The following is a 25,981-nucleotide window of genomic DNA, read 5'->3' on the forward strand; positions in this document are numbered from 1 at the left end:
GGTCGATAAGAATTGTGTATCATCGTTAATGTTCTAGGTAGACCATTCACTGAATTGTTTGTCTTATAGGGTATACGAAGTAGAAGTTGGTTTGCTCCACGCCTGCCCCCCGTCCTTAGTCCCTTACAAATCCAGTGGAGGTGACATCTCTTATGCTAAACAAGATCCCCGTGGTATGTGGATTAGGGACTTGTCTCTGGCTGGGAAATGCATAAGGTGATATGTAGTTTAAAGTAGAATTTTCTATTACAGCACGCACAGAGAAGAACCACGTCATTGGCGCCAACCTGCCACACCTCTGAAGTCACACCCTCCTTCCCTTGTTTTGTTACCCTGTTTTCCCCTGGCGTGCCATCCGGTTCTCTAGGGTTTGATAGAGACGGAAGGCCGTAGGGGAGGACGGAGACTTACTCTTCTGATTCCTGACGCTCCTGCAGAAGATCCTGCGAACCCTTACAGTGGCATGCTGGCAGCCATCATAGACCTACTCTGAGCATGACTGGCCTGTATGTACATATTCCTGGCATATTAATGGTCATGACTGAAATGTGGTCTTATCCCTGAGCCTTCTGGTTTCCAGCCTTGACACAACTGTGTCCCTAGTATAATGGTGGGCATTACTGGCATAATCCAGGCATCCGTGGTGCTATGGTGAGCATCCATTATGATATAATGGGGTAACCCACAATTGTTCATGGACCTGGGTAACGATTGGTATAGGAAACAATGGTCCTAGACTTCTTTAAAGCTACAATTCAGTTATGAAAAACATTCAGTAGTCAAAGGGCATCCGGTACATATAGAATTAGCATTGTATCGTTAATGTACCACTATTTTCTTTACAATACAAACAAGTATATCCTCAAAAGACACAAAGGCACAAAATATATCTCCAATAGTGACTGTTTATTATTTAGTTACTTTTAAAACAGATCACCATATTCAATGCTCCAAATAGAGAAAGAGGTTGCTCCAAGGGGAGTGTGAAAAAGGAAAATGCTCGTGAGGTAGGACAGATATAAAGGAGGGAATCCAAAAGGCAAATTCAATAACCAATCAATTACACATTCTGGTATCCTTAGTAAAATTGGTCGTGGTTCATAGTGGCACCAGTTTTACAGATAGGCCTGTCCCTTGTGGATTTACAAATATTCATTTCATGATTTTCTGATAATGCACAGAGAACATTCATCTGTGAAAAGGAAGGAAGGAAAACCCACCTGCAGAGGATATAAATTACCCTCATTGCACCAGGGTCGAAACGTCAACACTCTTCCTGAGTAGGCTTGTACCTGATATCATCCCAGCCATCCTTTTCACAGATGAATGTTTTCCCTTGCCATTTTCTGATTTAAGATGGTGTGGTACTAATGTGTCTGTAAATGAAAGGTCTCAATATACTGTATATAAGATATCTTTTATATGTCTGGAGATACTATTTGTCTTGTTTTGATTTGGGACAAATGTCTTTTAATCAGATGTGTATATATTCCATTGTTTGTTTATATGTTGTAAATATGTGCTATTGTATGAAATTGTGATTTTGTAACAAGTTGTTTATGCACAAAGTTTATGATAGTGTTGCTTTTGTTACATTTACAGCCCTGAAGAAGGACGCAAGGGTGAAACGCGTTGGCTGAGTTGCACATAATTACAAATAAAAGATCTATCGCATCAAGTCAAAACTTGTTCCTGTCATCGTCACTCTTTCGTGTGTTGTGGACTAAATCAAATGATTGTTGTGAAGTTGTCTCTGTGCATGTGCCTCTTACTTTTGTTTATAGACATACACATCATATATATGCTTGACAGTTATATGCAATTGTTGAACTTGAACTTTCCCATTAGCAGCAGAATGGCATGGACATATATGTACCAGTCAAAGGTCTTCACTTGCCCTGTTATCCCCTAAGCCTCGTCAGTGACGTAAACCCATGTGCATACTTCCCGAGGTGTACATGATCCAAGTGATCCCTCCCACATCAACAACAACAGAAACATATATGCTGGCTGTTCAGAGGTATTCCACTTTCCCGCTATCACATTAGCATAAAACACAACATTCCCAAATATTGCATACCCTGTACAGTTGTAATGGTCAAGAAATCACAGGTTTTGACTAGGCCTCATGACCCAGTCCCTCAGCCACTCAAACTACACCAGCCAATGACACACATTGCACCCACTGGTGACACTTTGATTAGATTGTCGGGACCACCTAAAGCAGAAGTAAACAGTTACAGACTTTGGTCCATCCAGATTAGGCCATCAGGGCACCCAGGGACAAAACACTGTGACACTTTTGGAGGAATCTTTCCCCTCAGACGGAGGTGTGAGCCAGTTTCTCCAGGCAGCCAGCAGTGGGTGCACACAACGCACAACAAGACCCCTTGGGTCCACTCATGATGTTACCAACAACAGAGTACCTTGTGGCGTGGGTCCGGGGAGAGGGAGCCAGCGACCTCAGACAGAGGACGCGGTGTCAGGCACTGTCGTCCTCCAGATATGGAGGTAGGAGATAGTCCAGGTTTCCGGCTTGGGTCCTGCAAACTCGGGAGACATCCGCCAACAACCTTCGGGCATCCACATGCTACAAAGTGCGAACTAGCACAGGTTTTTGTTTGCCAGCTCGGGTCCCTCAGACTCTGCACACTTTCCCAGCACTCCTTGAACTCCTCACGTTATTGCACCCCAGGTGGGCCGCTGATATTGATGAGTACACTCCTCTGAACAGTGCGATAACTGCAAATGTTGGGACAGTCCTTGTCCCAACCGACCATAACTTTCACCCTTCTATGTCGCACCCTGCGTGGTCTTTATGATCTCTTGGAAACGGGGAGATCCTTTCTGTCCCTAGAATCTCGTGGACAGGAGGCCAGCCAACCAGCCCTTGGAGAGTGCTTACGGACCCTGGCCACAAAAGTTGGCAATTGCCTCCAGGCCAGCAACATCCAGGCAAAGCCCACCAAGTAATAGTCCCTTACCTGGAGCACAACAGCCCCAGGTCACCACAAGTCTGTGAAAAATCCATTTGCAGTCCCTCCTGCCCCGATGGCTCCTCTTGTAGATGTCCCAGCGTTTAACCAGTGCAGTATGGTTCCAGTCCCACAAGTGTCTCTAAACTCCTGAGGACAGAGCCCCAGTAGTTATACCCACATTGGCCTTTGAAGATGAGATTAGTTCAAAAGACCACCTTTAAACTGCACAGACCCCCTCTAAATCGAGTCCTCGGGGTCAGAGATCCGCAGTTTCCCTTGAGTGCTCCTAGTTTACGGGCGTCTAGCAGGAATACACAGATGTAGCTGTCCCCAAAGCACCCATATGTGGATTGGAGACAGACTGACAGGCACATAGGAACCCACGAGCATTGAAATGCCCACTTCCCTCAAAATGGCATTTCCACATTAGTAATGTCAAATCTACTCTCACTACCAGTGAGGATTTGCCATTGATAATCCATCAATACCAAATACCAAACCGATACTCTTCTGCACATAGGGAATACAGCTCAATAGCATTTCCACAGATCCCCCATGCTAATTAATGTGAGAAGCAAGCCTCACAGTACTGAATACACCATCCAATGGTTTTCACTACTAGAGCATGCAGTGCACATGTGCACATGCCCTCCCTCTTCCCTACACTGGACCCTGCTCCCAAGGAGTACTCAGATGTAGCGAGAGACATGCAGAACTTTGGCAAGTAGCTTTTAAATGTCAAACCGGGTAACAGTAACCTGCACACAGAGTCCCTGCTATTACAAACCTGTGGTACGTTTAAAAAGCTACTTCTGTGGGCAACACAACTAGTGCTGCAGGCCCACGGAGAGCAAAAAGTACAATTGATGGACAGAATGCAGAACAATATCATACATTCACCCTAGTACAGAGATCTGGGCCTAAATCCATTGTTTTTTGCTCATCATGCCATTCCAGTTTAGACCCAGCCATATGCAAATCAGTCTTGACTCTGTGCCCAATGGAAACAGTCCAGCCCGAACTACCTAGCCAGGTCCTCACTGGACTGGAAACAAGCATCCTAGGACCAGTTTCGGGGTTTCACCCCTCATCAGCCAGGATAGCTTGACTCCAGTGGCATGGAGAGCACAGGACCCACGCCTAGGCATACCCGTCCCACTCGGGTGACAAATACAAAAAGAACAATTGATGGAGAGAATGTAGAACAAAGTCGTACATTCACCCCAGTACAGAGATCTGGGCCTAGGCCTTGTGAGTAGCATTTGAGTAACATGCCCTAGGACCTAGGTATATGTCTTACCACTGGACAAGAGACTTACAGCTATCTCAAATCAGCCAATCATGTAAACAACAATCACCAGTATGTATATGACAAGCACAGCGCTTTGGCACTGAATATCAGTGTTAAAGCACTCAAAGTCCTAAGGCTAGCATGCAGATTAGCCGTAAACCAAGAGGGACAAAGGCAAAACGTTGAGAGAAAGCACCCTGGAAAGGGCCATTTCCAAAACCTCTGCAGCAGGCAGGATGGTACGGCTTTGTTTTTCCTTGCCAGTCAGCATTGCAGCTACTGCACTAGTGGCCTCAGGCAGCATCTTTAGTACACTATGACCCCGGGATTGTTGTCAGACATTTGACAGGGGTCCCTTCTGATGGAGACAGTCATGCTTAACTTCAAGAGTGTGTGTCAAGAGGAGAGTATCTGTCTGACAGTGACTGCTGTTGTAACCAGCATAAAACTGTGTTATAAGGTAAATCACTCACAATATTGGGCTATTATATATTGTTGACCACCATACCAGCCTGCCCTCAAGGTTCACACTGTCCCAGAACATTTAACCATGAGGAGCAGGGTGGAGCATGATTTGCATATAGCTGGGTCCAAACCAGGGTGGTGTGGTGAGCAAACAAATGATGGATTAAACAGATCTGTGACTGAGGGTGAATGTTTGCATTGTTCATCATTCCGTCCATCATCTGATCTTTTTGCTTCTGTTGCCCTAAGTGGGAAGGGTATGCTCAGACGTGGGTTCCGTGCTCCCTGTGCCACTGGATTCAAGCTAGCCTTGCTGATAAGGGGTGATACTCCGAAACCGGGCCAGGATGCTTGCTTCCTGTCCAGGGAGGACCTGGCCTGGCAATTTGGGCTGGACTGTTCCCATGAGGAGCAGGTTCGAGACTGATTTACATATGGCTGGCTACACACTGGGGGGTGTGGTGAGCAAAAAAAACAATGGATTAAACCAAGATCTGTGACTGGGGGTGAATGTTTGCAATGTTCAGTATTCCGTCCATCATCTGTTCTTTTTACGGAACAGCGATTCTCATGCCATCATGAATTCATGATTATTGAATACAAATCTTCCACGCTTGCTTAGTAGTTTGCAAGGTTTATTCCACAAAGGAGCAGGCAGGTACAGATCAGATCATCAACAAAGCAAATCATCAACATAGTTGTTAGAAGGTGGTTCTGACACAATGGGCCGCTTGGATTTTTTGCTTTTTGAGCACCTAATTGTTGAGCTTTTACTGTGGGGGAGCCTCATAAGTTGGGACTCACCCACAGTGAACTCAGGATGTAAGAGACTGCATGGGGATTTTACTGGTGTTCCCCTGGCTTGACCAGGCCACTGTTCAGCAGCTGGAGTAAGGGACACCGGGCTGGTTACATGCAGACACATGTGTACATGCGTGTGCACACGTGTACGGGCTGCGCAGGGGAGATTCCTAGCGTGCGCAGTCCAGGAGCAGCTACAAAGTGAATGGCGTGGCAGGACTTATGCAGTATTGGGTGGTGACATGGAATAGGCTGTATACACTGGAAATAAAGATGCCAGGGAAAGTCAGTGTGTCTTACTGTTTTTTCACTTCATTAGTCCCCTATGGGAATGTGGAGCCAGGGGCTAGAAAAACTTCCATTAGGCCTACAGATTCCAGACACGCACTTAAGTCCAATGTAGCAAATGTGAAAAGAAGTATTCTGCAGAGTCCAAGGTCATATTTGTACTGCTTTTGGGTCATCCAGAACTGTCATATTTCTCTGAGCCAGCCATGACCAGACCCAGGCTGAGGGCTGACCTCAGCTGGATGGATTGATAACCTTCCTTCCACAAGCTAGGGCCTCCTCTCCACGAAGAGAAGATGGGTGGGGCTAAAGGCTCATCCATTAGCAGCTGTCACTGGGTGCCAGGCACCAGACTGCACCAAGGAGGGAAGGCAGCGTGGGGGATGAGGCTTCAGAGACATGTGGCCAGAGACACACTGGACGACGCCATTTTGAACAAACCCAGAGGCTGGACAAGAAGGAGGGAGCAGGAGCAGGGACGTGATGTGTCGCTGTTTGATAAGACCAACAGAGACTTCCTGCCAGCCCCCTACTCAATTTTTAAAAAGTGCTTGCACAGGAAGAGAAGCTCTCTCTGGGGTGTGGTATGCTGAGGCTGAAGGTGCTAGAGCCTGGCGCAATGGGCAGTTGGAAGGAGAGACGCCCTGACTGCCCCCAGGACCCTAACAGCACCAGAAGAAGAGCCCAGGACCGGTGCACAGGAGCAGTGGCCTCTGCACAGGGAGAAGAGAGGCCACGGAGAAGAGCCAGGCGAAAGGCTGGCGCAGGGAGCCAGTGAAGACAGCACCCTGCTGAATCAGAGACCCCGACGGCGGAGGAGAGTGTTCCCAGTGGCTGGGGCTGGTAAAGAGGAGCATGAAGCGCCCCATAATGCCTCACCAGGCATTTTGAAATCTGCCGTTTTGGTGCTGTGTGGCCCCCAGAGGAGGGAGGTCACCCTCACTTGTGAAAAGGTGCTGGGGGAGCTGCTGGAGAAGCGCAGTCTTTCCCCCCCCCCCCCCCCCCCCCTCAGCACGAAGAAATCTGCCATTTTGGTGCCTGGTGGCCCCCAGCGGAGGGGGTCACCCTCATGTGTGAAAAGGAGTGCAGGGGGGCAGCAGGAGCACCACAGCCTCCCCCAGCATAAAGAAGAACAGTCCACCCATAAGTTCATGGGGAATCTGAAAGAATAACCCCTCAAGGGCTCAGCCAGCCTTTAACACCTTCTAGGCTGGAACTTATGTTCTACAGCTGAGGGTGTACTATGAAGTGCATCATGGAGTGAAGGGCTGAGTTGGGGATGTCTGAAGAAGGGCATCCCCTGGAGGTGAAGTGGTGTAATTGCACCGAAATGCATTTACTATTGGTTATTTCTTTTTAGGTGGACTGAAAGTCACATGTGTAAAGTGAAGTACCTGTGTAAGGTGATGTTAAGCTAAATGAAGTTATGTTGCTGGACCTTCCTGCTAAGGGGTCTGGCTGTATTTACGTAATCCCATGCTTTTACCTGTGATTCCTTTTAAAGTGAAGAGGTGCACTGCATGAGAAGTGTAGTTGCCAGGAGTACTTCTTTTGAAGGGACTGTAAGTCACATGTGTAAGGAGATGTCATAAGCCAATTGGGGCTATGTTGCCAGACAGTCCTGCTAGGGTGTCTGGCGGTATATGCGCAATCCTGTGATTCATCTGTGATGCCTTTAGGGGCTGTAATTGCAATGCATTCAAATGATCAACCAAGGTGATGAGTACTGTCATTCTAAAGTGTGCGTAAACATGGATTCTTGCTGCTGCGCTTAGGTGAAGTCCCCAGACTGCTAGCCCTTAAGATATAGAGGTGCATACTTTATGGTCAGTAGGAGATGCTCAGTCAGGGTCATGTGTCACCAAGGCAGGTTTACCCCTTGTTAATGCTTGTTGAGGTAATGGGGAGGGTCGCCACTGGGATGGTGCCAGTGCGCAGGGCCCTCGCTCCAGGTTATGTTCAACTATCTGCATTGGGGGCAAGTTGATGTGCATACATGGGAGTGGTGGTACTAGACCCCCCCCCCCCCTTAGCGGGAGGGGTGGAGATGTTGTGCAATGTCACAAAGTAATTCCAACAGCTTATGTATATTTGTAAATTGGTGCATAGTATTGAGTAGTGTGTGTGTTTAATAAATGTACTCTTACTTTTATAAAGCAAAGTACAGACTGGACAATCAATTATTGAGTGTTATTTTTGTGCACCTGCAAATGGCGATTACTAGCCCACACCACCTCCCTTGAGTAAGCCTCAGATTGCTCTGCAAGGCTACCCTCTGAGAGTCAGGCGCTACAATTGGGTGTTTGGTTCCCAGTGAAGGATAAATGTAGTCATGTTATTTGTGCAGGCCTCACAGATGCTGCCTCGTTTTCCAACAATAGTACACCGTGTCTCTGCAAACCGTCCCCCGGAGATTCCATCACCTTGTCACACATTCTACCTCCCCTCATCACAAATTCTATATTTCACACTACCTCCAGTGTTTCATTACTGTATATACATAACAATGATCCCACACAATCCCAAAGATAGGGCGGCGTTAGCGCTTGAATGCTATCACCCCTGTTACGGTCAATATTTCAGTGCCTCTGAGTGTGATGCATAATTTCCTACAACATTTGAGTTGTTCACTTTAATACTGGTTACAGTTTCAATGCTGGCACAACATCATTTGATTGCAGGCAAATCACTTAATCTCTCCATGTCTGGAAAACAATGAATGTGATCTTGTGTAATGTAACTGTTGCTCATTTAGAGCGCTCCAAAATTTTTCAGTGAAGTTCACTCTATATAAAACTGCACAGAAAAAAAACCTTAAAGCAGGGTAGTACTGAGTGGGTCAGGTGTGTACATACCCTCCTTTCATTGCTTCATAAGTTCACTTTTGTTTCCATTACAGAGGTAAGGCTGGGGTGGGCAAGGGGAGGAGTAGGGTGTTGTGTAAATACTAATTCCATTTAACGTTATTCTGATCACTTCATGGCAGCAGAGCACAATGTTTCACTTCCTAGTTGTGTAATTACTTAACAGTAAGTCACATGGTTTGATATGTCCACCAAGTATAATTTACAGCTCGAGCCTGGGAAGCGAGGCGAGGCATGCTGTATTCGAGTATGGACTTGAAGCCCCACCCACTCTCTGCTCATATTTGTCATAGGCTTGTGTCATTGCCCTTCGTAAATGCGGGCTTCTGATCGGTTATTAGACTTGCTAGTACCGCCTTGTCTTCATTTGTAACCTCCCATGAGGACTGGACTTTTTACTTCTGTTGTTACACAGTATTTCTTATTTAATCTGTAAGCACTATTTTATTTCATTATTTTGTTCTGCAGAAGCATCATGCTTTCCTGCACGAGGCACCTTCAGGGTCCTGAAAGGCAACCGCTCATTTCTTGTTATGCGCGGCTGCCAAAATTAACACAAACTCACTGATGGCGCCTGCTGCTCACAGCCCCTCATTTCCGTCCCGCCCATGTTGTTCCTGCTTACTTAATTTTGTTGTTAACAGCAGTCCGTGCCGCCACAAGGGCTCCGGACATGCTGCAATGCTGGGTTCATTATCTCCCCACAATGTCCTTGCATAAATGTGTCAGCCGTCCACTTTTGTTTGGTTCAGCATACCAGCGTGGCAGCTACCTCCTCCCCTCACCCCCACTGCTTAGTATTTGAAGACATTGTGAAAGTTAGGAGAACAAATATGTATAATTATGCACTGCCATAAATAAGGCGTTTACTACTAACGTCTTAATTGTAGAAGTGCAGAACTATAGTTTTATTTTCTCCTAACTTTCACTGGTTGTGGCAGGCAGGACAAGCTCTCTCCTAACACTTTTTAAAAAATGTTATAGCACAGGCGCCAATCGCATTTGATATTCAAAAGGTCTCGCTTCTGCGAGAAATTAAGCTACTGGCATTGTAAATGACAATATATAAACACAGAAGGCCTGAGGAGAGCTTACAGCAGCACCCGCCGCAATGCCTCATTGCCGTGTTGTGCATTTCCATGCACAAAGTGACAGGCACCGCGCGTTGCCTGCCACCTTGTGCATGGAAATGGAGGGGGTACCATGGGTACCCCCCAAGTGCACCCCCCACCCACTATCTCCCCCGGTGCCCAGCTGCGGGCCCCCATAGCAGATCCCCGCCAGCCTTTCCATGGTGGCGATGCCGCCATGGAAAGGCCTTTACATCCCAGCATCCTAATATGGCAGGCACCGTCACTGTATTGTGGCCCATGTCCGCCCGGCTGGCAATCGGAATGATTACCGACCGGCGGCAAAGCGGCAGACGCTCTTTGCGTCTGGCACGATACCCCCGCCATTATAATATGGCGGGGGTAAATCAGGTTACGATGGCGGGCGGATCGCCACTGCCGGGCCGGCTGGGGCAATCCCCCCGCCATCGTAATCAGCTCCTAAGTGATTTGCCCACAATCACAGAATATGCTTGAGCCGAGCGCCGAGACTCGAACAGCACTTAGTGTTTTTTTGCTAAAACCCGGGTTCTGCTCAAGGGTTACATCAATGTATAAATATTTTCACTGTATGGAGCTATTGGTACCCCTCTTTTGAGGCGATAGAGATTTCGCCATGTGCCAAGTCATATCTTCCTGCACTGCTCTGCTCATATACGCTGGCAAGTAGGCTTTGTTACATTGCCGCTATGTTGGTGTTTTGCCACCATCCGTCTTCACATCATATTTATGATTTGCAGTCTAGAGCATGCAGGGTTCTGATAGAGATACTGTACACCCCAGCCCTTGCACACTACTTCTGCCCTTGGTAAAAATGCCTTGCGCCTTTCCTTGGATGTTTGCTTTAAGGCGGAAGCTGGCGTTCTCATACCAGAACTGAATTTTCACCGTTACTGCCTCTATGCTTTCACTTATAGACAAAATGTGCTTGAACTGGCAACCTAATTCACATTTCTGATAAAAAATGGAAAGACTGTGGACATCGTAAATTATGAGCTGGAATGTGTTCGTCTGTTGACTGCTTCCTGGTGAAGCATGTAGAGCGAAAATAAAAAAGAGGGAAAGCTGATCTGAATTTGAGCTGGTGACATTCACATTTGAAGCAACTGGAGTTTCATTTTGTGGGGTTTTAATTGTTAATTGTCAATTATAATCGTAAAGAACTCAAATTTAATTGTTTCAAATCTAAATGTCACCATCTAATATTCACAACCAGATTTTCATTTTTCAGGGCTGTGTTGCATTGTGCATGTTTACTTTCACTCAGTCTACACACTCCAGCAGATCTACATTCCAACTCCACATTTATGACTCAACAACAATAATGAACTAACTTCCCTGGACACTGGCCATAACTAATTGTTCGTCATTCTTTGCAGGAGCCCATCTGCTCTCAATGGCAGGTTTTGCACGATGGTGATCTGTTTATTTATAGCTGCAGAGTCTTCAGATTGCTAATGTGCAAAATATTCATAGTTTCATTCCCACAGTACTTACGTCCAATCATACAAGTGGCTCACTACAGCAACTGTTTAACATATTTAAAGCAGTAGGATATGGGGCAGGTTTTGATGTGTTTAAATATTTCATCACTGCACTTTCACAATTGCTTTATAAACCTTTCTTTCTCAAATGTGCTTTATAGTGTACCATTGGCCACTGGTTTCTTGAGAGTTTTCTCCCTAAACACGAAATAACACTTATACCCAACCTTTATGCCGCACCACTTTCAAATGTCACCAACCGCCACTGCAACCCTTTCGAGTCAAACCTCCGTCTCTGGAAACAACTAAAACATCCCTGAGCTCCTCCCTCACAGTGAGGGAGTTGTAGCCCGTACTACGACAAGGTTTACAGTGCAAGGAGGTTCCCGATGATGAAGCATGCCACTCACGGGTGCGTGAGGGACTTCGTCCTATAAAAGGGAACCACCCACACTCCTCTACCTTTTGTCCTTGACCCAGGGTGGCCTGTTTTTGTGTTGTTAATTGTAAATGACAATGCCTTTTATTTAACCCCTTCCACGCGGGGGTCATTCCCCCGCTGTGCGGGGGGAGAGTGGGGGTGGCGGCGGTGGCGCTGTGCTCGTGACGAGCCCAGCTCGTCATGAGGCACAGTGGAGCTGTGCTCATGACGAGCTGAGCTCGTCACGACCCCGCCCACTGATTGATTCTTCCGCACAGGCGGGGAATTAACCGCGCGTGGGCGGGCGGCGACAGTTATGACGAGCCCAGCTCGTCATGAGCACAGCTCCACTGTGCCTCATGACGAGCTGGGCTCGTCATGAACACCGAAGCAGCTAAACATGCAAAAAGAACTGTTGATGGACAGAATGCAGAACAATGTAATACATTCACCCCAGTACAGAGATCTGGGCCTAAATCCATCGTTTTCTTGCTCACCATGCCATTCCAGTTTGGACCCAGCCATATGCAAATCAGTCTTGACCCTGTGCCCTATGGGAACAGTCCAGCCCGAACTGCTAGGCAAGGTCCTCCTTGGACTGGAAACAAGCATCGTAGGACCAGTTTCGGGGTTTCACCGCTCGTCAGCCAGGATAGCTTGATTCCAGTGGCATGGAGAGCACGGGACTCACGTCTGAGCATACCCGTACCACTCGGGGGGACAAATGCAAAAAGAACTATTTAAAAAAAACACATAAATAGAAAGCTTTGTCATTTACAAGGCCAATAGCCCAAACTCTCATGAATGCAAGACCTACTGTTTTGCAAATGCTTGTTCTTATTTACAATTGGCCTGATCTCGCACCACAGTGTTGCAGTCTTCTGTTTTTGTGAAACATTGGTTACGTGAGGGCAAATGACAGCCAGCGATAAGAAATGACTTGACTGTCACGTGTTTATTATTAGAATGTTGTTTTACTTGAACTTACATTTGAAATGTCTCGCACAGGCTAAAATAGTTTCCCTTTGATAACAATATGGCAAATAAAGCCTCTTAACTTTCATGTACCCTACTTTTTTTTAAAGAAACTAGACAGTATTGCCATCTACTAATGTTCATAAGTCTATGCATTTTCTGCAGTCAGTTTACATCTATCACCAATTGTATTTCTTCATGTAGGTGCCAATGCTTGGTTTTGTCTGTGAAGTGTTACTCTAGGTGTCACACATTTGACAGTGGAATGTCACTCATGCGCACAGTTAAATCATGGCTAGATCACAGATAAGAAATCTGAATGTTGGCAACTATGTCACAACAGAGCACTCCCACGTAAAAAGACTATTGATGCCAACTGTCAGCAGCCGCGTTTATCGCCACTATAAGAACACAGCCGCTAAGCTGCCAATAAGTAGCAAGGAGTTGACCCGAAAAGTCCCAGCCCATCCATCCACTCAGAAATACCACGCCCCCTATTCCACGAGTCAGGGACTATGGGCCAGCTGCATCAAAGGGTTTTTCCCATTCGGTGTCTATGGGAAAATGTGTTGATGCATAGTTCCCTATGTCTTTTGTGGTGAAAAAAAAACATACACATCCATCCCCTTGCCTCTGTCAGCCTCATAGTTTATCAGGAACTCGCCTAGCCTACAACGTCACGTACTAGAAACCCGCCTTTCCGAGATAGGCTCCACCCACAAAGGAAACTGTTCACAGAGTTTGTGTTGGGTGTTTCCAATAACAAATCGAGGAAGCTCGGCCTCTTCTTATTGACCCCGCCCATTTATCTCGCGTACCACCCACCGGTAATCCCTTAATCCTGTCCTACCTCGGGGAACCTGGGCTTCTCTCGCTTCAAGTTCCCGCCCACCCACAGACGCCACGCCTCTGCTCGGGTCAGGCTCCACCCCGATTGAGAAGCGGAGAATGGAAATGACATAGGGAAGAACGGGCCGGGCTTCGGAGATCTCGCGGGATTTGGGGGAGTCTCCCGCTGGAGTTTTGACGGCGGCCCTGGCTGGTGATTGGAACGCACCGGAGCGACAGGACACTGGCACAGGAGCGACGGGACTTGGGTGGTGTTTAGGCAGCACGGCAGCCACGGATGGGCTGTGTCTTCCTGGCTAGGAAGCCGCGCACGGAGCTCTGAGCCCGCCCGGCTGGGGGCTTTGGAGGACAGAGCGGGCAGCACCGAGGGCAGGAGGCTGGCGAAGGGACGGAGCCTGCCAGCAGCATGGGTAAGAGCACCGCCTGGAAACGGGAGCGGCTGTTTATTCGGAATATGGGAAAATGTCGGGCAGTCATTGGTTCATTGCGTTCAGACCATAGGCAGAGTTAACCGATGGTTTCAACTGGGAGGGGGCGGTGGAGAACACGAGAGGAGGACTTAAAAGCACAGTCAGTGGGGTAGGAAGATGCAACTTTGGAGGGGTGGTGGGAGCCTCGGGTTTGGGATGGATAAATCTGATCCTAGCGAGGGATGGGCCGTAGCCCGGGAGAGGTGACTTTAAACCTGGAGAAGGATGGAAGAGAGCTTGGGTCGGGGTGGGTCAGCTGAAGGGTGTGGATTTTGCCTGAGCCTTGCGCCGTGGGTGGTGTTTGGTCCTTGAACTTTCGATGCTGATCTCGTCTATAGGGGAGGCGGAGCGTTAGCTGTCTTTGAAGAGTAATCTGGAATGATATTCATGATGGGATCTGGTCAGGGCGGACCAGAGCTTTTTAGTGCGAGTTAATCTTTCTTTGGGGAGGAGCCATGAGCTGGAAATAAGCTAACGGGGGTAGTAAGTAAGAATGAAGTCTTTGCGCCGTGCTGGCTGGCCTCCTGTTCAGTGCTGTTTGTTTACCCACAGTCAAGGTCTGCGCTGGCAGCGGTGGCTGCCCAGCCTGCCCACCGCTCTCACATCCACCCGCACGTCTCCCGGGGACCAGCTGTGATTACGTGGAGCTCGCAGCCTCGCGTAGTTCAGACTTTACTCCAAGCGCACCTCTCTTCTCTCACCGTGTCATTTCTTCAGCTTTACCGCGCACACTTGATAAAAAGAGCCCCGCTAAACAGACTTGCAAAGATAGGCGCCCGCTAATGGGTGAAATACAAAATGTGTCACTGACAGTTGGGAGTGAATAATTGCAGTCTTGGCAAACAAGGGGTTGCTTTCTTGCTAGCCCACTCTGAATAGTTCAAGCGTGATGTCTGTTTGTCTTTTATAGTGGGACTCCCAACTGCCTGCGACCCAAACAGTACTCTTTACCATAGTCCCAGGCAAAACGCACACAATTGAGTTGCCTAGAAAGTTGCCAGTTTATTTGCATATTCACATCTTACCTAACCTTAACTAATCACTCCTACCTTTAAACCGCAAAGGAGAGACAGGGGTGTTTGTTTGCGCAGAAAAGTAACGCCGCACGCGTGGCTCTGTACATCAAGCAGCAGCCACTATACTTAAGTGATGTGCTTTCGATCGGGTTTCTCAGGTCACCTAAAGACAGCTTCAGGCGAGAGTAATGTTTTCAGCTGCAGTGCATGTAGTAACATTTGGTCGTTTTTTAAAATAACACAAGCAGGGGATAAAAAAAACTGCTATTACGGAGGTTGGCGACGTTCGCAGTGCTTGGTGACACATAACATGAGCAGATGACGCGGTAATCTTACACCTGCCCCAGAGAAGGCTGGTGTGAGTTTCGGCCTGCAGAAGCCAGAGGCGCCTGGCCTTGGCAAACAGTGTTGTCTTTCCAGCAGCTCACTTCCTGGCCGACTAGACAGCTGAGAGCACGTTGAAACAATGCACGCAGTCCCTGCCAGAATGTACTAAGAAAGAGCATTGATTAATTATCTACATAAAACAGACTCCAACAAATTGCCTTGATGTAGACTGGCCTGAGAAGTTATTTATCGACATGATCACTCTCCCAGCCAAGATGAAAAAATGCGTGGGATTTGAAGGGCTAACAAGGAATTCAAAATGTGAATTTTAAAGGACTAAGAACCGACTTTAAGCAAATAACCTTTGGTAGTCTTTACTTTCCGTTTAACTGTACAGCCATAACAGAAAACGAAATAGTTAGATTTACTGTTTTGTTCTCACTATGTAAATAGCAGTAACATTACTTGATTCTCCCTCAAAATAAAGATTCTACACTCCCGTGGAGCGGAAAGCTGCATGCTTTATTGCACTGTGCAATGAAGTTGAGTTGTAGACAGTCCGTTCTTAATCATCTTTTAATTTAAACAATCTTGCTGAAATTTAACGCTATTTTTTTACAGTCTCTTGTTTCACTTCCGGTTATTAGATTCTTCGGAGGGCAACCAATTCTGAAATCTTTCCGTGTGGGTTTGTGTGTGTACTTACCTCATGTAGTTGCTCAGTGCAGTCGTTTAATGACATCTCTGAGATTTTGAGGCATTTTGCCACAATTCACTGTATGGCTCTTTAAAATTGACATCACACAAAGGTCTATTTTATGCATCATTATACTCAGATGGCTTTAAGACAATTTGATACCGGCTTTTCTCTTTTCAACCATATCCTTACAATTCCTCTATACAGTCCAGCACTAAAAGGGAGGTCTTTGCCTTTCATTTGAAGTCCACCAGTATTGTATTCCTGAGATACCAGTTGTAAACAATATACAATCAATCAATCAAAAAACATTTGTAGAGTGCACTACATACCCGTGAGGGTCTCAAGGCGCTGGGGGGGGGAGGGGGCTACTGATCGAACAGCCAGGTCTTTAGTAGCCTCCTGAAGGTCAGCAGGTCTTGGGTCTGTTGTAGTTTCAGTGGGAGGGGGGTCCAGGTCTTGGTGGCGAGGTGGGAGAAGGACCTCCCGCCGGTGGTTGTTCTTCGGATGTGTGGGATGGTGGCGAGTGCGAGGTCGGTGGAGCGGAGCTGGCGGTTGGGGATGTAGAAGGAAACTCGTTTGTTGAGGTAGGCTGGGCCTGTCTTGTGGAGTGCCTTGGGTGCGTGGGTGAGGAGCTTGAAGGTGATCCTCTTGTTGACAGGTAGCCAGTGCAGGTTTCTAAGGTGGGGGGTGATGTGGCCGTGGCATGGTACGTCAAGGATCAGCCGTGCCGAGGCGTTTTGGATGCGTTGCAGTCGTTTGATGAGCTTGGTCAGGGCTCCCGCGTAGAGGGCATGGGTGACTGTATCTGTCGGGATCCACCTGTAGATCTTGCGGAGCATGTGGAGGGTGTTGACGCAGGAGGAGGAGATGGTGTTGACTTGCTTGGTCATGTAGTGTGTTGAGTCGAGGATGAGGTTGCGTGCGGTGTCGGTGGGTGTCGGGGCTGTCCCCAGTGCCGTCGGCCACCAGGAGTCGTCCCAGACTGAAGGGTTGGAGCCGAGGATGAGGACCTTCGTTTTGTCCGTGTTCAGCTTCAGTCGGCTGGTCTTTATCCAGTCGGCGACGGCCTTCATTCAGGTTGGCATTGGCGGTGATGGGGTCCTTGGTGAGGGAGAGTATCAGTTGAGTGTCGTCGGCATAGGAGATTATGTTGGGGTACGCCGCAGATGATCTCGGAGGCTTCGGATCGGAATGGGGGGGGAGGCAGGCACTCTGGGTTCTGCCGGAGAGGAAGGAGGTAGTCCATTCCAGGGCTTGTCTCGGATTCCTACGGCGTGGAGGTGTGCGCGTGGTGTGCGGTGGCAGACGGTGTCGAAGGCGGCGGAGAGGTCCAGGAGGATGAGGGCTGCAGTCTCACCGTTGTCCAGCAGTATCCTGATGTCGGTGGCGGCGATGAGTGCGGTCTCGGTGCTGTGGTTGCTGTGGAACCCTGACTGGGACGGGTCCAGGATTCTGTTTTCTTCGAGGTATCGGGTTAGCTGTCTGTTGACTATCTTCTCGATGACCTTGTCCGGAAGTTCTTGAGGTCTCTAGGGTCCGTCAAGGTTGGCGCCCAGTAGTTTCAGGCACTCTATGGGCCCAAGAAAAGGCATTGCAGCACACTGACCTACATGGTGATGAATAGGTTGAGAACACTAAGTTAGAGTGCACTGCTGAACACAAAAATAAGTCCATAGACACACCTGTCCGTTTAGATAAAACATCACCATGGCTTCTCCCAACACAGTCATACGCTGATAAAACAACTTTCTGGTTCAATCGATTACCTTCGCAGAGCTGCACAACAGGGCCCACATATAGAGAATGCCCTGCAATGCCATGAAAAAGGTAGTTAGTTGGTGCTATAAAAATTTAACACAGCACTTGCCCAATGCCGGCATTAAATTGAGTATTAACCTGTATATACAAAAAGACCCAAAAGAAGCTTAACCCACATAATGATGGCGATATGTTTCATCATGAGGGTTTCTTTCCCCCCCCTCTGCCCCCCGCTATGATACATTTTTTTATATTCGTCTAGTTTAAGGTTGTAATACATTTTTGAATTGAGCTCTTACCTTTTCCTCCCTTTCTGTTCTTGCCTGCAACGTTCTTGTCTGAAGGTTTTGAGGGTCTCGTTGTTCCAGGACAGGGAGGCCTTTTTTTTTAATGCACCTTTTTAGGTCGAGCCTAGCGCAGCGCGCATGCGCTGCTTGGCTTTTTGTAAGGGCTTTTGAAATCTCCCCACAGGGCTCGCACACGCTCGTGCGTGTTTGTCCGCGGCTATGGGCATTTGCGTGCGTCTTTTTAACAAAGCCAGCACGCAATTGGGCAAAGGCGGGCGCATGTCCCGCCTTTGCTCCGCCCACGGCCTATTGCGTGCGGTTACCCGCACAGGCACCATCTGCTTTGAATTATCGTGCCCAGACGTGTGCGTGATAATTCAAAGCGGATGTCTCGTTGTGGCGCGCCTAGTGGTGGGGTACAGCAGAGCTACTCTGCCACTTAAGGGTTAAGCGCTACTTAAAGCGTGTTATTTGCAGTGTTTATTATATATTGAATATGCATGGCTGCACGGGAATGATTGTTTACATTCATAAGAAGGTGATGAGATGATGGTGCCATGCAAATGTTGAACAGTGTCGGGCTGAGGGAGGAACCCTGGGGTACGCCGCAGATTATCTCGGAGGCTTCGAATCAGAATGGGGTGAGGCAGGCACTCTGGGTTCTGCTGGAGAGGAAGGAGGTAGTCCATTCCAGGGCTTTGTCTCGGATTCCTACGGCGTGGAGGTGTGCGCGTGGTGTGCGGTGGCAGACGGTGTCGAAGGCGGCGGAGAGGTCCAGGAGGATGAGGGTTGCGGTCTCACCATTGTCCAGCAGTATCCTGATGTCGGTGGCGGCGATGAGTGCGGTCTCGGTGCTGTGGTTGCTGCGGAACCCTGACTTGGACGGGTCCAGGATTCTGTTTTCTTCGAGGTATCGCGTTAGCTGTCTGACTATCTTCTCGATGACCTTGGCCGGGAACGGGAGCAGAGAGATGGACCGGAAGTTCTTGAGGTCTCTAGGGTCCGTCAAGGTTGATGCCCAGTAGTTTCAGACACACTATGGGCCCAAGAAAAGGCATTGCAGCACACTGACCTACATGGTGATGAATAGGTTGAGAACACTAAGTTAGAGTGCACTGCTGAACACAAAAATAAGTCCATAGACACACCTGTCCATTTAAATAAAACATCACCATGGCTTCTCCCAACACAGTCATACGCTGATAAAACGACTTTCTGGTTCAATCGATTACCTTCGCAGAGCTGCACAACAGGGCCCACATATAGAGAATGCCATGAAAAAGGTAGTTAGTTGGTGCTATACAAATTTAACACAGCACTTGCTCAATGCCGGCATTAAATTGAGTATTAACCTGTATATACAAAAAGACCCAAAAGAAGCTTAACCCACATAATGATGGCGATATGTTTCATCATGAGGGTTTCTTTTGGGCTTCTTTCTATAGCAGTTTTCCTTGTTTTGAGGAAAAGTCACCCCATCTCTCGTAGGACTGCTCTTGATCTGAGATCAGGTAGGGGTTGACCGTAGGTGGAGACAAAACAGTTGAGGGAGGGCAGGTGATTTAAAGATGTTGGGAGTTTCAGTGGTCGTAGAGCTTAGGATTAGTCATGCTAGACCTCCTTGGACCCAGCACTGCTAACCTTTTCGAAGTAGTAGCTAGTGGGCACTGGTAGGGATGGGAGTGTGATTGGGATGATGGGATGATAGGACTGGGCTACAATAAGCAAATGACATTGGTAGGTGAGAAGGGCATTAATATGAAGATGGGTAGTGACAAAAGACACAAAAGACCCAAGAGTCAGGTGATACAGGGAAAGAGCAGTGATGAGGGAGAGGCCTTATTTGAAGAGGGGAGTTTTGAGAGGAGAATCTTGCATTGACAGTGTGGCATAAGCAGGAGAGCTGGATTTTAGGAGGAGACATGGATAGCGATTTAGGGGGTGGACAGGGACAGGAAATGTGTTCGCTGTCTGGAAATGGGGGCAGTGACAGGATAGGTGGACAGTGGGGGGGAGGGCAGTGTCAGGGGAGGTGGATACAGACTAGTGGAACAGTAGTGATTGGAGAAAGTGGATACTGACTGGAGGAGTGGATACTGACAGGAAGGGTTCCAGGTGAGAGGTGAAATGAGATCAGGATCATGATGGGAGATGTGTGTAGTCTTGGAAAAGTTGTATAGTGTTGGTAATGTGGATACTTGCAGGAAAAGTTACCAATGACAGGAGAGATGTGTCGGTGGTGATTTAGGTAGTGACTGGGGAGTTGTGGTATGACTCATGATTGGGCAGTGGCCGGAGAAGGGGGGCTTGCGTGCCATGAACAAGAGAGCAAGGGGCCAATGAGAAGAGGAGAATTAAAACATGAGAGAAGTGTGAGGCATGAGGGAAGGGCTCATTTCTGTATTCCTCGTACCTCAGTATACTATCTACAGGTCCAGCGTTTTATTACTCTTTTGTGATCACATCACAGTTTGTCTTTCCGGTTTGTAAAAGATTGAGAGGGGTCTGATATAAATATGTTTGGTGCCGGGGCGTAGCATTTCAAAGTTTGAAGACCACTGTCATAGTGGGAGGGGAGTTGCACTGCTGACATAGTGGGAGGGGTGTTACAGGTCATCGCCACTATGGTTGCAAAAGAAGGTCTTCTCCTGCGGAGCCGCCAGTAATTCTAGCTATGTATGTTGGCCCTCACTCACTCCCATTCATGTCTATGTGCTTTACTGTTAGCGACGAGTAGAAATGCAATTCTTCCTGAATGTTTGGTTGTTATTGTGTGACTGCATTTGGTCGGGTCGAATGTAGCGTAGGATGGAAATATCCAAATTGGAAACATAATTGCAGTAAATTGCTCTTACATAATAGATTAATATGTGCCCGGGAACGCACAGATCAGATTTTTACTTCTGTTTGTTTCACGTTGCAAATGATGTTATCTTACATACCTGAGGTGCCTTATTTTCCAAAATAAACGATTAATATGTAACTTATCTTGCTTTCCTTGAATAACCCATCTGTCTTTTATTAACTGCCAAAAACGCTGTCTTTAATAGCGGCGTTTTTAATGTTATATTCATGTTTAGCTTAGAGGAGATGATGGTACTTTTCAAAATTGAATTGTACTTTTATGTAAAGTGTTGCATGAAACCTAAGTGTCTTCCTGATACTGGTTAATAGAAAGGGGGGAGCGGGATATAGGCAGGAAGCAATTGTGAAACGACTCGAACGGTTACATTTCCGAGTACTTTGGTCCTTCTGAAATGTGGCTGTTGGAGCAGTGTCCCAATTGAAATCCTTAAGGTTTTGTTTAAAGAACACAATCAGGTGGCAAGCAAGTCTTAGTAAAAGTTGTTGTAAGAGGTGTTGTGTCAAAAGAGCCACTTTTGGTGAAATAGCATTAAATGTGCAAACCGGTAATCGGAACCCAAAGCATCCACCCCCAACTTTCCTCGCTTGTGTGAGATCCATAAGAATATTGGCAAATCACATCTTTGCTTTGTTCTTCACAGTCGCTACTGGGTAATGTTTGTACACAGATGGCCTTTGCTGTGCACTAATAGTCACGCTGGGCAATGCTAGCTGTTTGTCCATGTTGGATTTAAGAATAATGTACCACCAGGTGAAACTAACCAGAAAAGCCATACCACTGTACATGTCACTCCTGATAAGTCATTCATGTTTCATAAAATTCCTCTTGGGCCGTTGTCTTGGTTTTTCAGAGCTTGAAGCAACATTTATTCAGAGAATCTGGCTGTCCATGCCTCCCAGGACAGCACTGTGGTCTTTGGGAAAGATATGAAGGGAGGGTGACATCTTGAATGAATGAAAAAATGAAAGATTTATCAAGTGCATACTTTTGCCCGGAGGCGTCATGGCGCTGAAGAGACAAGAGGTAGCAGTGTCTGATGTTCTCATGTTGGGCCATGATACTCCGTGGCTAGAGCACATCTCCTTTTGTGCAAAGAGACACGTTTTCGGTGATTCTCTGAAAACTGATGGTGGAGCAGTTTTAAGTCCCACGGGTAGGCTATTCCAGAGTAGGGCTGTGGTCCTATAAAGCTTTTTCCACCCCAGGGTGTTCTTCTGAAAGAGGGGACTACTAAATTCCTACCTGAATCCTGACCACTAGGTCCTCCCTGGGATATACCATCTCAACTTATCCTTAAAAAGTGATGGACCTTGGCCTTGCAATGATTTATAGGCCATACAGCAGTGGTCTTCAAACGTTTAAATACTGCGCCCCCCCAGTAGGGAAAAAAAAATCACTGCCCCCCCCCCCTCAATTATTCTATTAAACTGGCAATGTTTAAATATGTATAGACTTATTTCAACATTGCAGGTAAGTTCTATTACCGTTTTGCAAAAGCAGTCAAATACATGATTGCCAAACATACCAATCTTGTCAGGTAGGCCTTTATAACATGTAAAATAGTCCACAGTGTGATTATTAGAAATGGGGGTGGGGGTTTTGAAAAATATTTGGAGTCCTTTTCCTTTTGACACCTTTTCCCAAGCAGAACATAAATGACAAAAGGTGTTACTTACGTCCCATTACAGAGCAGCTTACTGCTGCTCATTTTTTTTCTGCTGAAAACAAATGACTGTTATCAGCATAATGCTTCTTTTGGCCAGAGCCTGGCGTCCCCACTGGGATTACTTGAGGCCCCCCAGTTTGAAGACCCCTGCCATACAGAGTCCTTTGAATCTGATACGCTGTTTAACTGGCGGCAGTGAAGTTTCGTGATGGCCCCTCTCGCGGATTCAAATTTTGGAACTTTAAAAAGGAAACGAGCTGCCGCATTCTGCAGGGTCTGAAGCTTCTTCAGAGAACCTGCTGATAGGTTGAGCTATGGGCTGTTGCAGTAGTCCAGTCTTGTGAGTACAAGAGAGATGGCTACTGTTTTCGAGATATCTGCAGGAAGAACATTTTTACATTTTCTTAGCTAGCCTCAAAGAACAGGAGGAGGCAGATGTGATTTTATTGACTTTATCTTTAATCTTCAGCTCCTCATCTTGCAGGATTCCTAATTTGTTTATTTTGGTTGCTGGTTTCGGAAGGGAGCCTAGTTCAGGGGGCCACCATCCTGGTGCACAGAATGATGGGTTATTGCGTAATAGAATAACCTCAGTTTTTGCTAAGTTTAGCTTCAGGCAATTATTATCCATCAACTTTTTGACCATGCTCATACATTACCTGAAGACAAGACCCGAATTGGTCTTGTCTTTCGACAATGACACCACAATTTGTGTAACAAACATCTGCGTAACAAGCTAGAGAAAGGCCAAATGACTTAAATAGCTTGGCTAATAGCATGACATATACGTTGAACAGCGTCAAGCTCAATGATGAGCCCTGTGGGGCTCCGCAGGGCAAGGAGAACGATTTGGAAGTGAATTTACGGAGCGCTACTCTGTTGCCGCAAGGAAAGATTGTAGGAGATTAAGTGCAGTATCCTCTGTCCCCAACCTCTGCATAATGTCAATCATGGTTGACCGTGTCAAATGCCACAGAGCGATCTAGCGGGACCAAAGCTGCAGTCACTCCTCTATCTAAGGTTTCTTAAATTTACTCCGTGGCTACCACCAGCTCGGATTCAGTACTGTGATTTTTCTTTTTTTTTCGGAACCCAAACTGTTTGTCATCCAGCAAGCAGTTCTTGTCTATAAATAGGGCAAGCTGTTCATTCGTCACTTTCTTGGTGACAAAAGGGAGCCTGGAAATGGAGCAGTAGTTATTCAGGCCTAAGGCGTTACGATTAACCATTTTTAGGAGGGGCAGTACAGAGGCAGATTTCCAGTGCAAAGGGAAAACTCCCTCTTTGAACATTATGGTAAAAATCTGCGAGAGGTGTTGTGCCACCTGAGCTGGGCCATATGCATTATTTTGGATGGACACGGATCTTGGGGGGCATCAGATTTGACCATGAGGATAAGCCTCCTAAGGTGCACTTCAGTTGGGGCTTTAAAGACCGAGAACTTGCCCTGAGCTTTCTCGAAGTTGGGAGTTTGAGTCGCTGATTGTATGCTTAACCTGCCTGTGGAAAATTTGTTAAAGATATTTACTACCTTGTCTTGAAAGAAACAAGCAAGGGCGTTCCAAAAGTCTTTACTATTGGCTGCTGAGCTGTGAGTGACTGGGACTAAATGTTTTTTAATGACTTGGGATATAGTTTTATTAGTATCACATGCTAATTTTATCTGCGCTGAGTAGTAAAGCATTTCCCCCGCTATAATACATTTTTTTTATATTAGTCTAGTTTAAGGTTGTAAAATTTTTAAATTGAGCTCTTACCTTTTCCTCCCTTTCTGTTCCTGCCTGCAACATTCTTGTCTGAAGGTTTTGAGGGTCTTGTTGTACCAGGACAGGGAGGCCTTTTTTTAAAATAATGCACCATCTTAGGTCGAGCCTAGCGCAGCGCGCATGCGCTGCTTGACTTTTTGTAAGTGCTTTTGAAATCTCCCCACAGGGCTCACACACGCTCGTGCGTGTTTGTCCGCGGCTATTGCATTTGCGTGCGTCTTTTTAACAAAGCCAGCACGCAATTGGACAAAGGCGGGCGCATGTCCCGCCTTTGCTCCGCCTACGGCCTATTGCGTGCGGTTGCCCGCACAGGCACCATCTGCTTTGAATTATCGTGCCCAGACGCGTGCGTGATAGTTCAAAGCGGATGTCTCGTTGTGGCGCGCCTAGTGGTGGGGTACAGCAGAGCTACTCTGCCATGCCGCCCCGTCTCGGGGCTTCAGAAGCCCCCACACGCCGCCTTATGGGCAGCGGCCTCGCATGTACGGGGGCGGGCACTCTGCTCGAGCAGGAGGGGTGAGCCGTGGTGATGGAGGCTACCACGGTGGCAGGTTTAGGAGCCTGTCCCTGGGGCAGTGTCCCTCCAACAGGCCCAGCCCGCGCTTCCACACGCCTACTTACGGCAAGTCTCCAGGCGGTTCACAGCAGAATTACTACCAGCAGCAACACCGTTGCGGCAGGGGTTATTCCCCGGGCCAGCAGAGGAGCTTTCTGGTACGGAACATAAAGCTCCGCAGGGTCACAAAAGGAGGACAGTCTGTCTGGAGCATCAAACCCTAATCAACCTATATTCACCTCTGGTTTCTGGTTTGGTCACACTTACTTAAGGGTTAAGCACTACTTAAAGCATGTTATTTGCATGTTTATTATATATTGACTATGCATGGCTGCACGGGAAGGATTGTTTACATTCATAAGAAGGTGATGAGATGATGGGCATGGGACAGTGTGTATGCAGTAATGTAGGAGCCAAGCTCTCTGCCCCCCATTTTCTCACTCTGCAGGGAAGTGACTTTACTGCTATAATGCATTGGTTGCTTAATGAAAGACACGGATTGGAGCACTGTCTCTCTTGTATTGCTATACCCTGTGTTGACCAGTTACAATTCTGTTCTATTTTATCCGGCTAACATTCACTGCATTTTTAAACTATACATCTGGTTACCTAAAACTCCTGAGCTTAAGTACCATGAGTGACGTTTCAATATAGAGAACGGAAAATTGAGTAGGCAACAAACGTATTCCACTCTAAAAAGGGGGTTCACTGTCGGGTTTTTGCATTTTTTTTTGTTTATTTTTATTTTCTTACAGTTGAACCAACATAATCAACAAGCTATGCAAACTCACTATCCTATGCAATTGCTAAAATTCAGTCCTTTAATCAACAGATAAGATTTACATTTTCTTTCCTGGTTCTTCAGGTTGCGGGGTGTACTGGGAATTTGATGTTTATGGCTAAATATCAGTTGATGCTGGATTCGAAAAGATTGAAGTTGGGAAGGAGCGTAAATGTATAAACTTAATTCATTAGTGACCAGTTCGGAGGTACTTTTTTTTTATATGTAGTATTTTTTAAATCTCCATTGTTCCAGACGATCAA

At 47.0% G+C, this 25,981-nt stretch overlaps 1 protein-coding gene across 1 annotated transcript in view; it reads left to right on the top strand.

Annotated features, from left to right (window-relative positions):
- Nucleotides 1–13,608: 13,608 nt before the first annotated feature.
- CD2AP (CD2 associated protein) overlaps nucleotides 13,609–25,981 on the top strand; it is a 597,230-nt gene continuing 584,857 nt past the window's right edge. The window contains exon 1 of the mRNA XM_085610578.1: nucleotides 13,609–13,935. Within this exon, the coding sequence (XP_085466704.1) occupies nucleotides 13,932–13,935 (4 nt within the window). The 5' untranslated portion in view covers nucleotides 13,609–13,931. The remainder of the gene's footprint in view (nucleotides 13,936–25,981) is intronic.

Source organism: Triturus cristatus, chromosome 6 (assembly GCF_964204655.1).
Source record: "Triturus cristatus chromosome 6, aTriCri1.1, whole genome shotgun sequence".
Taxonomy (NCBI): Eukaryota; Metazoa; Chordata; class Amphibia; order Caudata; family Salamandridae; genus Triturus; species Triturus cristatus.